This window comes from Manis javanica, chromosome 3, assembly GCF_040802235.1.
Source record: "Manis javanica isolate MJ-LG chromosome 3, MJ_LKY, whole genome shotgun sequence".
Classification (NCBI taxonomy): domain Eukaryota; kingdom Metazoa; phylum Chordata; class Mammalia; order Pholidota; family Manidae; genus Manis; species Manis javanica.
Genome location: NC_133158.1, coordinates 153266530 through 153282599, shown reverse-complemented (window position 1 = coordinate 153282599; position 16070 = coordinate 153266530). Strand labels below are relative to the sequence as shown.

Genomic DNA, 16070 nt, shown 5'->3' with positions numbered 1-16070 from the left:
TGAATAAATTAAAAATACAAAGGAAAAATAAGGTAGGGACAGAAAATAGATGCAGAAGTGAGGCCAATACCAAAAGGCCTTTGTAAGGACTTAATATGAATGATATGAATTCTCTGCCAGGAGAATTGCTAGTTTTCTACCTTCTACAGAGCCCTGCTTTTGTTATAGTATCAAGTGTCCTGTGCTCAGTCCTGCAGGATGCACAGTGATTGATCTAAGAAAGTCACAGTGCTAGCTGGACCATTCTTGTTAAAAAGTAGCATCCTAATGGTTGGGGCACTGTCGGTGAGCTCTCTTGTTTGTGGCTGGGAACTTTCTCACTAATGCATTTGCTGTGGTTTCTCATTTAGCCCTAAGCTTGCCAGCAACGCACTCCAATAAGGACCTTTAGTTAGAAATAACTCTGTGTCCATAAAACAAAAACAGGCCTGCACCTCAGGAAAAGCACAGTACTGCTAAGACTTAGACCACATAAGACAAGGGTGTGCAGGGATCCACTCCTTTGTTCTGATGAAAACAGCAGTGTAATCAGCAGTGCAAGCCCGATCGCCTTTCTCTTGTGAAGTAATGTATTATTCACCTTGAAGTTCCGTTTTCTATATGCTCCTTAAGTTGAAATACTGCTCTTTGCACCAAATGAAAATCCACTTAACAAATCAGTTGGACAATGGGTACAAAAAAGTTGCTGTGTACAATCTAATCTTTGGGTTCTGAATACAAAGTCCTAAGTCTATGAGTTGGCAGACCTGAGGACTGGGTAAAAAAAAATCTGAATACTTCTTGTGGACTTCTTTTAGAAAGAATATGTCTTACTTGGTGTAGTTTATTTCTTCAGGAAAAGTATAGACATTAAACAGGGCAGGGAAAGATCATATTCTAAAAAAGAATTGTTTTCCTCTTTGAACAATGACATCATGTTGCTGGGCAGCTGCGTCTGGGAGGTCTCGCCCTGTGCACCAGGTGAAACCTCAGCCTAGAGGGGGGAGGGTTCTTGACTCTTGAGGAGAAAGAATTCTTGAGCAGATCAGTGGAGTGTAGGTAAGGAAGGAATTCATTAGAGCCAGAGTAGAAATGAACGACAGTGGCCTTGCAGGCGGCTGAGAACAGGAAACTGCAGAGGGAAAGAGAAAGTTCGCTGAACATTTTCTTGGTGTAGGGCAGATTCCCTTGCCATCTCTTAAAGCCAGGGTCACTTGGCGTCCCACGTGTGCTTGGATCTACATGGCATGGGGACTAGCCCCTACCACCCCGGGATTTGGGGAGCTGCAGAGCATGCGATGGAATGAGATTATGTTCTGAGAATTTACCAAAGAAGGGAGATTTTCAGGCGGGCTCCCACAGCTGCAGTTCCCTCTGGGTCACCGAGGCGACTGGAACATGCAGGCCCAAATCTAGCTCCAGCAGCCCCTCCCTACTCTCAAGAGTAAAGTAGAGACCAAGTGAAGACTTAGAAATAGGATGAAATAGCAAAGAAACAAAGACTCTTACCACTAGCAAAGTGCAGGGATGAAACGCAATTAAGTTGAGCAGTGAGAAAGCTTTATTTAAAGTTACACAGTCAGAGAAAAAGTCTTCAGAGAGGAAATGTGCTAAAAGTTTAGGGGTTCCTTCTTTTAAGGATTTTCAAAGGGCCAGGGGGTATTAACTTGTAAAGTTGGTTTCAAAATGCTTATCTCTGGTGAGAGACATTAAGTCTCTTCTATTATTAGTCCTCCAGGTAATTCTGCAAAATTAACACAAGAAATTGGTCAATTCTTCTCCAGGGATAGCTTCCCTCTGGGAACATAGTCAATCAAGACCGCATGCCCTGCTCCAACCAAGGTGGGCTGAGTTACTGTCTGTTTGCTAAATAATGTTAGGAATCTTACTTCCTGGTTTTTAAAGTAGAATCTTAGCTTTAAGATGGAATTTTTCCTATTCTTACTGTACTGTTTATATCTCACCTTTTTTTCATCTTGGGCAGGAAAAGTTAACCATGATGCTTGCCTCCTGTCTCTGCCCTACGTCAGTAAGAGGAGATTTTAAATTTACATATTTATTTTATCTGTTTTCTCACTTTATCTGTTTATCTATGGATTCATATTCAGCTTATAAAGAAAAGAAACAATCAGAGCACCAGAGCGCTAATAGAAAGAATGTCTTCTTCTGTGTCCTCACTGACTACCTGGTCCCACAAACCAACTGCTCTAGCTTTCAGCATCCCAGGAATTGCCCTGCTTCAGGTGTGAAGAGGCCTATTTACTGTTTTAATGACAAGAACTTGCTAATGTGGCACAGGAAACGTAAAGGGGAAAGGAATGTTCTCTGTACCAGGAAGTCTTTGAGGAGGCCTGAGCACTTGCCATAACTAAAGGTCCGATGGTGCATTAGTGGGGACTTCATCTGCAAGAAAAAGCCCGCAGACTGCACCTGGGATACTCAGGGAGGACCACCCAGGAAGACTGACTGGGAAATTATATGCCAGTAAGAGACTTCATTTTCTCTTTTGAATAAAATGAAGGAACCAGTCTGTATGAGTGTAGAGGTTACACTGCACGGACCCTGCGGTAAGGGCCTATATTTCTCCTACAACACTAATAGCAACTGTGGAAGACTTAACAGACAGAACAAAAACAAATCAAAACCAAAAAGAAACCAAGACAAAAACTGCCAATGGGGCTTTTTGGTGGGGCTCATGAATGAGGAATGTAAAGGTGAGGTGGTCTCCTGCCGTATTAGGCTTTGAATCCCTTTAGAAGAAGGGAAGAGCCCCATTCCAGCTGATGGTGGCCTCTCTCCACTTGATCTTGATTGCCATCTCCACTGGAGAAAATCGTCTTGCTGGTCTCTGCTCGTTTCCACGTTGGTCTCTTTCCCAGTGATGAGAGTGAGTATCTGAGGGAGGAACAGCCAGCATTGAGGCCCCATCCAATGGATACCGCTCCAGAGGAAGTCAAGCAGGAAGGAAGAGAGAATGGGCGGGCAGGACTGGTTAAGCAGGGGGGATTCTAGTAGGTGGTATGTAGAAATGCCCCATACAAACCAAGTTTGTGCTGACCTGAAATGCTGTGTATCTTGGAACATGAATATAGATGAGTCATGTAATGCACATTCCAGCACCATGATGTGATATGTGTCAGGAAAAATAAGAAAAAAGGAGCACTCACCCCTTCTCAGTGCTCCTAAGAGCACGTTTTCATTTTTGGGTGAAGGGTGAGGTATTACAGTGAGGTAGTCAAGAACTGGGTTCAAAGTCCAGGTTTTGTCGTACAACATTTGAGAAGGTACTTAACATCTCTGAGCCTCATTTATTCAATTAGCAACTATTTATGCCCCTTTGTAGAAATAGATATCATAGTATCTGCCCCCATATGACTGTTGGGAGAATTCAGTAGGATAATGTATGTAAAGCTTTCAATACAGAGCCCCAGAACAGAATGCTTGTGATGAATGTGAGCTAATTAAAAAAAAATGATGCTTTCCTCAAAGAAGAGAGTAAAGTAGAAACAGTAACATATTTTAAGGAACCTATTATCAGTGTCCCACTAATTAAATGGGTTTATTATTTCTCATAATTAAAGAAAAATAATTAGGAGTACTCAGTTAAAGCAGTCACTGAGATACTTTTCCAGATTTAGTATAATAATGAAAAGTTGCTTGATGTGAGGCCTGTGACGCTAAATGCCAAGTCAGACATCACATCAGTGAGGTTCCATCCATGGTGCTGAGGAGCTGGAGATGGACTCCCAGTCTCACCATGTTTCACCCCTTATACAAAGGGCCATGGTTAGAAGACATCCTAAGGTTAGTCTTTTCCCTCCTGAGTTAAAAAAAATATGGTTGTAATTGAAATGAAATGGCCTGTGCCATTGCCTGCTTCTCCCACTGGACTGGAACCTCCAAAGGTTTATGGGGGCTGTGCCTTACTTACTGTTGCTTTCCTAGGGTCTAGCATTTAGCCCTCAAAAATGCTTTTGAGCTAATCTGAACAGACAATGCACTGTCTATTTGGTTGCTGGTGTCACTGGTGATCACCTGATACTCAGTGGGGGTAGGATTGGCCCACTGGCTCCCCTTCCCCCACCCCATTGCTTTTCCAGTTCTTTCTTCAGGTATTAAATGCCTCATGTGCAAAGATAAAAGACCCTGGAGAGGGCTTTTCAGAAATTTGATTCTTCACCTTTTCTGTTTTCCCTTACCTAAAGTTGCTGCTTCTCTGTTACTCCTAACCCCCTGCTCCATGTAAAGCAGGTTTAAATTCCCAGGTTACAGTGCTCAGGCTTAGGCCTGGGGGAATCATGCATGGGTTTCATTTCAGACATCAAGCCTAAGCATTTTCCTGCAGAGCCAGCATGAATAGCCGCACAGCTGCTAAACATTGGCAGCCGAGTCTCTGAGCACATGAAAGCACACAGCGCTTGGAGTCTAAAATGCTCACCTATTGTAAGATGCACAGGCTTATTCTGTGAGGGCTGGCCACTGTAGAAGCACAGATCAAAGACACGCTCCATTTTCCAGTCTGATAAGAGCTGCCTGTTTGTGCTACAAAGGGCACTGTAATTTCCATTGATGTTGCACAGCCAAATAGGTAATTTGGGAGTCTTCAGCATGCTGCCCACCTGGAAGGGGAGCGGGGAATGCAAATGGATATATAGCTTTTGCCACATTGCAACAGATGCTGATACATCGTAATGATCAAAAAGCGGCTTTGAGACTTCTTGCGGCACTTGGAGCTGTGAAGGACATGATGCGTGTAGTCAGATGTGACATAGAGGCCTCGTCATGAATGAATTTACATTTATGAATGGTGTGGTGGTCATGCAGCAGTTTTTTACTATGGAATTTATTTTTTAAAAATTTGGGGGGTTGCCTCAGGGAGGAGTTTAGTTTTGAAGTGAGGTAGAAAATAGATAAGGGGGTGGAGTAAGAGAACCTCAATTCGTTTCTGTCATTGACTAGTGTTTATGCCTTATTTTCCAGATAGGATAATATTTCATTCAGCAGGTGATTAGATTTCTGGCAACACTAGCCATTTAGAATATATGAAAAAGAATATTTAGAATATAGAAATATAGAACATTTTGAATATAGAAAAGAGTTTCTGGGAAATGAGGGAGTTACACACACACACAGGTACACACATATGCCTGTTAACATGTAGATCAGCTGTGAAGATGTACTTAGAGCTGAGTGTACTAGTTGAATACTATATATAATGTGTACTTTCTCAACTAGCATGTTATCTGGGTTTTCCAGGCAACTGTCACCTTGGCCTTGAATTCTTATAGCCAGTGACTTGGATTCACAAAATCACCACTGTGGGAGGCTCTGTAGTAAAAGGGGTCCTGTGCACTTCAGTAGCTCCTGAGGGTAGCATATTTTATAGTACGTTTCTATTAATGATACTTACCATTGTATTTAAAAAAGCAGGGAAGCACATGTTTTTTAAATCATTGCCATCAAAAGTCATTAATGTTAAACAAAATTATTTTTTCTACTTAAAAAATAAACATGAGCTACATGGAAAACCCTGTAATTTCTGCACAATGCTGGAGAGAGCTCCCGGACCCGCAGCCCTGGCGTGCCTTCCCGTAACGGAAGGACCCAATTCTGCTTCTTTTCTTCTCAGTCCTCAGACTTGTACTGTGTGTTCAGGAACAAATTCTATTTTGTGGACAAGCCAGCTTTGAAAAATTATCACGTGTTTTGTAAACCCAAGTATTAAAGGGTAATAACTAACTTGACATTTTGATTTCTCAATAGTTCTATTCAAATCTCTTTTCTTTAAATTCTTTAGTTGTGGATGAGTGGGTGAATCAGAGATGCTTTTGTCTTTAAGCTTTTCACTTTTTTTTAGCTACCATTGAAAATTATATTACTGTGTTTAAAAGAAGTGACCTCAGTTTTAGTGGATAGTTTAAAAAGGGGTGCAAGCCTTGCACCCCAATCCAGACATACTTCTAGCACAGGAATCACTTATCTACTTGCACAAGAGTTGGTGCTTCTGGGCTGTATGAAATGAGCATCTCACATAGCAAAGGTGGATCAAGTCGCCCACTGGCTACATCTAAAATAAAACAGAGTATGTGCCATTGAAGCAGTGGCATGTCTTTACATACCAGAGTCCACCCCCAAGTTCCAAATGACATTGTAACCTTCTTTAGTTATAAAATAAGCACTTGCTTTCTTAGGCCTTCTGGTGAATTCCTTCTGTATTAAGGTTATATGTAACTGCATATATGATCCACAGGACATGGAATTATTAAGGTCAGACAACTTTGATGAACTAATTAGGAAATTGAGGGCTGTTTATAATAAAATGCCATTCCATCTGAACTTCAGGCAGATAGTCAGGCTGATTTTAATGAACATTGCTGTACATTATGTCTGGGTGGATGTATGGCACACAGACATATAAAATGCTGTGTCACAGAGTCTTTGTAATGTACGCAAAGTTCTACTGGCATTCAGAAAACATACTTTGCAGGGTGCAGACAGCACACTATTTTTACTTTATACAACATTGCAACAGTTTCTTTCCTGAACTCAGAGCTACTCAAGATTTTATTGGAGTAGGTGAAAAAATGAGGTAGTTATAAGCACAACAACCTCCAGCCCCCAAAATGATCATACAGACACCCCACACTGCACAGGCTGAACCTCGCTCATCTTGGAAGATTCTCATAAGGAAAATGTCACATGTGACCATCATAACAATTTGGGTATTAAGCCTAAGAGGCGAACTTTAGGATTACAGGGAGAACACACCTGGTTTAAAGTGAGCTCTTTAAAAACAAAACAAAGCACCTCCCAACTGAAATCCAGTCAAATATTATATCCTCTTCTTTTCTGGGCACACCACCTAATCTGTTTGACTGGAATTTTCAGTTAAGAGTTTGTCTTGTTTTTGGTTAGACACAGTTTATCAGCAACCCCTGCCCCACCCTCACCACGCCCCCAGAGCAGGAGTCTAAATATTTTTTTATTGGTGAGGTTCCACTAATGCAGAATTTGTACATGTTGCCTCATGTTGCCATGGTAAAAAGGAAATTAAATTGTGGTACAGTGGTGCTATAAATAAAATACCTTTCTCCTTAAGTTCACTTACTGTGTGATAAGCTGGGTAGGCTCAGCCTTACATGCAGCCATCAAGCCTTTCATAACATGTATAGTTTAAGCCAATGTACAATTTTAAGGACAGGAAGAAGGGTGGACAAATTGTAAACACTAGAAGGCAAGGACTGAGCCCATGTACTTCTTTCTTTCATGCCTTCTTGAACAATAGGGCTTAGAGTGTGCCTTGCATAGCTAGTTTGACATTGCAAGTCCCAAGGCCCCAGTTCGGTATGCTGAACAGGAGGAAGGTGTTGGAAACATTGCTTCTTTGCTGACTCCTGGTGATGATTTGCATGCATGGCTGTTAAAGGGCGGGCTCTCATCTCTGCTACCTGGGACACGGGGTTGATGTAACTTCTCTCAGCCAGTCTGCCTGTGTGTTGTCACGTTTGCAAGGCGCTCCCTCCGCGACGCGGTGGTGGCGCGTGAGGGGCGGAGCTTCACCAGCTACTTATGTGATGGGACTTCTTCCTATCAGTCTCCTTACAGGGGAGATGGAGAGGGAAGAGGGGATGCCTGGGATGGTGGCGTGTTCTGCCAAGGGAGTAATTCCAGCCAGACCTAAATGATTACAGTCCCTTCTAAAAGCCAGAGTGGATTTTTCTTCTCGGTGGCAGGTGCAAAAATAACATGAGCTTCCTAAGGCTTTCCAGATGGTGTTAGACTCAAACTGCTTTATGTTCTCATTGAGGTTCTGGAACCTCACACTCAAACCTGTACCTTCAAATGGAAAAGTGACAGGGGGCATCCAAATAGTGCCTCATCTGTGGGCAGCTGGCTGTGTTCAGCAGGAACCGCCAGTCTGGTGGGCTATGGGGGGCTTGCCGTGTCATCTAATGAGAACGCCGGTTTTGTTTTAAGTCTCGCCCACTGGGCTGTGACACTGTGACTGGTAGACGTGGTTTTGCAGTCTCTGCAGCTTTATTACAGAATAAGTAGAGATTTTATTTGGCAAGACAAACGTAGCATTCCAGGATGGGTTTCCCCTAGACAGCAGAATCTGCCCGCAGTGTGCTGGCTTTCTTCTGAACTCAGAAACCTTTCTTATGTTAGGTTTTCATTATCAATGCATATATATAATCTTCCGATTTACAGCACCCTCCCTAGGCAGGACTCCTAGCTACCCACAAAACACTTTGTAGTATACCCAGTTGGCATATTCAAGGGTCCTGTATGAAATCACCATGCCTGAGAGCAGAAAAGGAGAGTAACTGTGGGGCCTTCAATGCATTGATACTGAGAATACTGTTCCAGAAATGCACCTGATTCTTTCTTGAGCAAACTTCTGCTCTGCAAGGTGTTTCAGTTCTAGGGTAGAATATTGTGAAATATTAGACTTTTGGATACCCTGCAATCAGATAGGTCTTCTGGTTAGCACATCTCTGAGTGCTAACTGAGTCTGTCCTCCTAGCGTACAGCTTACAGATGTGGTCTGCCAACCAGCCGGTTCAGGGTGGCAGATCCTTCAGAGAGTGCACCCCAAGCACCTGCAGTCCAGTCACCTCAGACTCACACTGCTTTAACCTAGGAGTCAGCGGGTAAAGTTCTAGCTTGTCGAGTACAATTGTCATGCCTGCTAGAACCTAGCCATATAAATGTTGCCACCATATAAATGTTACAGTCCAATATTAGTGCACCTATAATAGTAGATTATATAATACAAATCTACATCTATGTGTAAATATATAGATATGATAGATTATAAAAGCACTTATGACAGGCTAAAATTTTAAGAACTGGCATTTGGTATTTACCACTTTATCAGAAAACAAGCGAAGAGATTAAGGATGGGCAGCATGGCTCAGTGGGCAGAATGCGGGCTTTGAATGTAGACAGTCCTGGGGTCATAATCCTGGCTCTGACATTTACCTAGCTGGTGGCCTTGGGCAGATTCCTACACCTTTCTCAGTCTGGATTTTTTCATGTGTAAAATGAATGACCAAACAACAGATGCTGGACTTAAACTCATACTGATTATGAAGTTGAATACAAGTGAGGTTAAATAAAACATCATTGCAAGTGGCTCAGAGAGAACCGGGCACATAGTACATGCTCCGTACAAGTGACTGTTGGCACTACAATGAGTTAATAAGCTTCAGATATAATTATTTAACTACCATCTTCAGTGATGGTGAAAAAATACATAAAATTCTAACATATATATATGTGTGTGTATTTATCTATGATCAAATGAATCTATATAAAATATAGATGAGTTATGGATTGCTTTTATCCCCAAATAATGAGCTGATACAGAAAAAATTTTTTAAATTCAGGTAAAATAAACTTCATATGTATACATATATATGTCTAATGTATTCATATATCTCAGCAGTTTAAGAAAACTAACCGCCAGCCTATAGTTGCTCTTTAATACATTTGTTCTGAAAGCAAATTCCAAGTGTATAACAGAGACAGCATAATAAACATCCCCAGGGTTTCGAGCCATTAGTGTACAATTTCAGGCAGTTTTCACTGAGGGCAGGATTCATAGGGGTCTCCCTGGGGACAGAACACTGAGTCCAAGAAGGCAGGATGAAAAGCCACATTAGTCACTTGATGAAAAGATGGAAGCATTGTAGACTTGATTTCTATGTAGATTTTGAAGCTAACCCAGGCAGTTTTCATCCGTTGCCCTACTTCTAATTTGGAAGCGGGCATTTGGTGGTCCTATTGTTCGGTAATTTTTGCCCTCTTTCCAGCAGGAAAGCTCTTATTTTTTACCTTATGCCTCGGCCATTTGACTGATTTTAAGGTCCCAGCAAACATCCACTTTATTATTGGAGGATATTTCAGGCTCTGCAGGCAATTTTCTTTAGAGCATGATGTAACGACTTTGTTGGTCTGAGCCGACTTGTGTGGGAAAAAATTTGATCCAGAAAAAAACGGAAGCCCTGGATCTCTGTGAAATCTTGATTCTCTGAGGCTCTCTCTCTCTTTTGGGGGCATATTCTTTGATACAGTCCCTTTCCTCAGAGCAGCTTAGTAGCTATTTAGCAAATGCCTGTTTAATCTTAATTTAAGATAAGGTCTGAAACTTGTCCCCAAAGCCTTGCAAGTGTTAAAAAGGAACAGAAAACTGTCAACCTTTCTGATGCTGATTGAAAAGATACTCTTTGTTGTAATTTCAGTTGAAGTAGCTAGTTTTCCAAGTCTATACACCATGGATTTAACCAGCTAAGCCTAATGAGATATTTCCCCCGTACCTTTAGAGCAGTGGTTTCAACTAGGGGCAGTTTGTCCCCAGAGGACATCTGGCAATGTCTAGAGACTTTTTGGTCGTCACACTGGAGGGTGGTGCTACTGGCATCTAGTGGGTGGAGATAGACCAGGGATGCTGCTGAACATCCCAGAATGCACAGGACAGCCCCCAGTGCAAACAGTTTTCCCGTCCAAGATGTCAGTAGTGCTGAGGTTGAGCAGCCCTGCTCTAGATTAGAGCTTCCTAATCCTGCATGTTAGAATCACCCATGGGCTTTAAAATATTCTGATGCCCAGGTGCTCCCCAGACCAAGTAAGACAGAATCAATGGATAAGACTGGCTATACGATTTGTGCGGCCCAGTGCAAAATGAAAATGCAAAACTTCATTAAGCATTTTAAGGCGGTGACAGCAGAACATGAAACCTACTGCAGTTCAGGGCCTTCTAAGTGTGGGGCCCCATGTGGCTGCACAGTTCCTAACACATGCAGCAGACCCAGCTCTGGGGAATGGCCTAGGCCTGGATAGTTTTACAAGTTCTCCACATGGGCCAAAGACTCTAACAGACACCTCACCAAGGAAGATGTACAGATGTCAAAATAAGCATATGCAAAGATGCTACACATCATGTATTATCAGAGAAATGCAAATTAGAACCACAAAAAGATACCACTAAATACTTATTAAACTGGCCCAAATCTAGAACACTGACAATACCAAATGCTGGTGAGGATGTAGAGCAATAGGCACCTCATCCATTGCTGGTAGAACTGCAAAATGGTATAGCCACTGTGGGAGGCAGTGTAGCAGTTTCTTACAAAACTAAACATTCTTATCATACAATCCAGCTATTGTTCCCCCAACTCCTTGGTGTTTATCCAAAGAAATTGAACACCTGTGTCCACACTAGAGCCTGCACAAAGATGTTAATAGCAGCTTTATTCATAATTGCCAAAACTTAGAAGCAAGAAGACATCTTTTGCTAAGTGAATGGATACATAAACTGTGATACATCATTGGACTATTGCTTACTCAATGGAATATTATTCACAATATTCCCATGGAATGTTATTCAGTGCTGTAAAGAAATGACAAACAAAAAAAGAGAGAGAGAAAGCTGTGAAACTACATAGAGGAAACATAAATGATATCACTAAGTGAAAGGATCCAACCTGAAAAGGCTGCATACTGTGTGATTCCAACTATATGATATTCTGTTAAAGGCCGAACTATGGAGGTAGTAAAGTGGTCAGTGGTTGCTAGGGGTTGTGGGGGAGAGAGGGTTTTTAGGGCAGTGAAACTACTCTGTATGATGCTATAATGCTAGGTACATGTCACTATATATTTGTCCAAACCCATAGAATGTACACCACCAAGAGTGAGCTGTAATGTAAACTGTGGACTTGGGTAATGATGATGTGTCCATGTAGGTTAATCAGTTGAGTAAATATACCACTGTGATGAGTGATGTTGATAACGGGAGAGGCTATGCATGGATCGGGGGAGAGGGTGTATGAGAACTCCATGCTTAATTTTGCTGTGAAGCTAAGACTGCTCTAAAAAATAGTTGATCAAACCGAACTCCCCAGGTGCTTTCAATGGGTGCCCAGTATCAAGATCACTATTCTCAAGCATTTATTGCCAGTATTTTTCCTATAGCGCTCAGTCTGTGTATATGTATTGGCCCATGTATGACTTATGCTTGTGTCCAGACACTGTCTCACACTTAGTAGAACCTAAATAAAGCACTATGCTGTTATTCCTTATCATCTGTTATAAAGTCTTATATGGGTATAGATCATTGGGGCTTTCTAACAGGCCTCGACATTTGTGATTTCATGTGCTCTTCACATAAGCCCTGTGTTTGCAGGGCAAGTGTTAGGACACTAGTCTGAGGTGAGGAAAAAGGCACAGATTGGATAAATGACTGGCCCAAGTCACACCCTGGGAGTGGCAGGGCAAGGCCTCCAATCAGGTCTCCTGGTTTCCAGGCCAGGGTTGTTTTCTACATGCTACTGGGACCACCTCACTTTTATACCATGTTTCCTAAATGTAGCAGAAGTGCGCATTGGTGGTATTGAGACAGGGACCGTGGACGTAGTCAGAGTAGGGTGAGGGCCTCTGGAGGGGGCAGGGCAGGATATTTGCAGTCAGAGCAATGTAACTACATGCAAGGAAACCCCCCTGCTAAAACTCTATGTTAAACATTGAGCTCTAGATTCATTCTTCAGTGAAATCAGTTAATGTTCCCCAGATAAAGAAGAGTAGCACACGTTTTATTATGCTAATCATTTGTAACCATGTGTAAGATTCACTTTAGCATGCTAAAAGGCCCAGGCCTATGTGCTGTCTTTCCTCCTTCAGATCTGACAAGGTGATTTTGCAAACTGAGCAACTAACTTAGCATGCAGACCCAGCTGTAGACGGCATGGTAAAAGGCAGGAAGAATTCCATCTTAAAGATAAGATTGCATTTTAACACCCAGGAAGTTCCAGAGGAAGGATTCTTTAGCAAGTAGACAATACCTCGGCCTACCTTGGGAGCTGGGCAGGCAGCCTTTTGATATGCTCCCGGACCCAGGCGCCGGTGTCCCTGAGAGAAATCAAGGCAGGAAATTCCTTACAGTTAAGTTAATTTTTAATATTCAGGACCCACTTAACAAGTCCCCACCCCTAAGTTTTTTCATGTTCTCGAAAAATCCTCAACTGCCTATAAAACCCCCTAGACAACACACCACTATGGGACTCTCTTGTCCACTCCTGGCGTGAGCCGGGAGCTCTGTCCTTTCACTTTATCTCTAAATAAAAGCCTGTACCTTGCACTACTACCTTGACTGTTTGTAAAGCTCATTCTTCGGCTCCGCAAACAAGAACCCTGGCATCAGTATGAAAGTCAGTTGTAAAAGGGGTGAGTTTTAAAACATGACATGTTTATTTATTTATTTAAATATGTATTAGGAAAAAAATAGCATGTCAAGGCCATGGCTTATATTACTGCTGCAGAAAAGGTTAGATTCAAATTTTAAAAGTCAGTTGATTTAAAGAAAAATATTAAACAAATAATAGCACAAGTGGTGTGGAGATACAAACTGTGAATTACCTACCCAAATGACATCTTAAATCTTTGTAGTTTATAATGAGGCTATAGTGAAATAATATTGTGAAAGAGCTTTGTAATACTAGACAAAGCACTAAAATCATTGCTGTAACTTTTGTACCCTCACTGCTTAAAAATTGCCCTGAGGATACCCCATCATTTTTCTCCCGAAACTGAGCCTTGGTATATTACTAGGCTCTGATATACACAGAGTGCTTGACCATGGACATCCGGTGACCATGCATGGTTGAAAGAAAATAAAAATATATAAATGGAAATATTTAAATCCCATATTTCTGATTTAGATCTCCTGTTCATTATCTATATCAAATTCCAAGATGGATTATCTGGAACAAGTGATGAAGGAACTTAATAGTAACAAATCCATTCTCTGTCCAGAAATATATTCAAAGTAGACTCTTTCACATTCATACAGTAGGACTCTTTGTATCCATTCAATGTGATGAAGGACATGCATTCATTGACATATAAAGATATTTGTGTAAATGAGAAAAGCAAATTTCAGAAGAGCAGAACATTTATATGTGAAAGAAAAATAGGAGGAAGGATTTCTGCAAGGACTGACTCCTGGATGATAGGATTGGGTTCATGCAGGTCCGGGGAGAGGAAATCCCAGGCCAAAATACCTCTAAAAACTGAAATGAGTCAAAGGGAGAAATAAAGTTTAAAACCTGTTTATTGATTACAAACTGCAGTCTGGGGGCTTCTCTCTTTCCTGCTCCAGCAGAAGCAAATCCGGCCCTCCCCCTCACCTCTCAGGTACAGATAAGCCCTCTGTTGCCCAGGTAATTACCCATTGATATGGAGATGAACTTCTCTCCACCCCTGAGGAATGACGCAAATACACTAAAGCCTTACCTCTCTCCACCCTTGAGCGCCTATTGATATGCAGATGTACTAAAGCAGGGTGAGATAGTCTGGAAATATTACAATTTTACCTACAGTTCATTTCTTTTGCTTTTAGTTTATCTATCGCATCTCATTTTTCTGTGATGGACCTAGCTTTCAAACTCAAGAGATAACAAGAAAAATTTTAGAACACATTTGTACACATAAACTAGCTCTGCTATAGTCAGACACTACTTTCCTGATGCCATCAGATACATGATTTGTATGTATTGCAAGAGGCTGATTTCATGAATAACAAATTGTAGCTGGAGCCAGCATTGTAGAAGGAGGACAGACAGATGAAGCTCTAGATATAAAAGGATCTTAGAGAGTGTGAAGCCCTCTACACATGAAGGGGATTTTGAGCTGAAGTGGGAGAGTGAGAACAGGGCAGGCACTGATCAGCAGGGGCCTCACTCACCAGTGCTGCTGGTTGGTAGAAGTTGGGGATGGGAGGCCTGGGGGGTTTTATCACTGTTACATTGAATTACACTACATCCCAGCTAGTTTCAGGGCCACTCCAGAGAAATGTAGCTTTTCACACATCTGCCTTGCTTTCGCTTGACTTTAGGATGAAAATTTATGTCAAAAGATCACAAAAGCATCATTGATTTATGGTTTGGGGTAGGTGTAGTTGCTTTCTCACTCTCTCTCCTATTTGTTTTTGCAGAGTCACATCTTACTTAATTCTCTGTAGAATGTAGAACAGCACATTCTACTTTCTGGTTGTCAGAGATTGTAAATCCCTTGAGCTGGAAAGCTTTTTGAGAGGCATTTCATAAGTGAGGCTCCCTTTTTTTTTCAGTGATTTTGTTTTTTAAAGTGTGAGCAATAGAGGGCACATATGCATTCATTCGCATAAACAAAGGATTGGAAAATACCCATGGGCTACTGACTATACCGATTTCTGAGATAGGGGGCCTGTAGCTAGGTGGAGATAAAAGGGGACTTTCCCTTTATCTGTGTATTTCAAATATTAAAAAAAAAATTATTTGCCTATTACTTGTGTTATCTGTATTCTATATACATAAAAATATATACAATATGAAGCAAGTTGACTTGAATATTTCCATTTAGACCTTGGGAGCCCTGTGTGTGGTGGGTGGGACGTGCTCAAGAAAGTGGTAAAGGAAAAACTAAGCTCAGATTTGAATTGCCTGAATAGAATGACTTTTAAAAATTCAAAATATTGACACTCTGCTTGTGTAATTGGGAATCGAACACACTCACCTGTGAAAGCCCGTCATCCTCTGAGGTGTCCCTACCCCACTGCAGCTAGCCGACATCACTCCGGGTCAGGATTCCATGTAGTATTTCCTGAGATTTTCCTTTCTGACATCCATTAAAGACATTTGGACTTGCTCTTCCCGTTAAAATCATGTTCAAAACTGTCTACATGATGTATTTTGCAAATAGTTTACATTTTAGGTAACAATGACATAGGTCTTAGTTTCTTATTTCTTTAAATAATCATTTAAAAACTACCATTTTTACTGAAAAGAATAAAATCACACAATACATATCTCTGGAAAGGCATAGGTCATAAATATTTGGTAGGGTCAAAACAATGGTTTGTTGACTTCTTTCTTGAGCCCCGTAGCTCCCTTGTGTCCTGCTCTGATCTTACTGCCTTTTCTCCCTTCACATTTCATTTGAACGTTGGTTTCTGTAGTTGTAATTTAAGAAGCATGGAGGTAAGATGTTTTTATAGTACTTTTCTTTCAGCTATTAGGGAATTCTGGTGGCTCCTAAGATATTTTCTAATGTTT

The 16070-nt window shown here is 41.4% G+C and overlaps 1 protein-coding gene and 1 long non-coding RNA gene across 9 annotated transcripts in view; one reads left to right on the top strand and one right to left on the bottom strand.

Moving 5' to 3' along the window:
- The window catches only part of LOC108387343 (uncharacterized), a 280040-nt gene that overhangs the window by 79964 nt on the left and 184006 nt on the right, over positions 1 to 16070 (top strand). The gene's annotated exons all lie outside the window — the stretch shown is intronic.
- The window catches only part of MINDY4B (MINDY family member 4B), a 41369-nt gene continuing 28030 nt past the window's right edge, over positions 2732 to 16070 (bottom strand). The window contains 3 exon segments of the mRNA XM_037008250.2: positions 2732 to 2874; positions 4418 to 4598; positions 15532 to 15693. Coding sequence (XP_036864145.2) covers positions 2732 to 2874; positions 4418 to 4598; positions 15532 to 15693 — 486 coding nt within the window.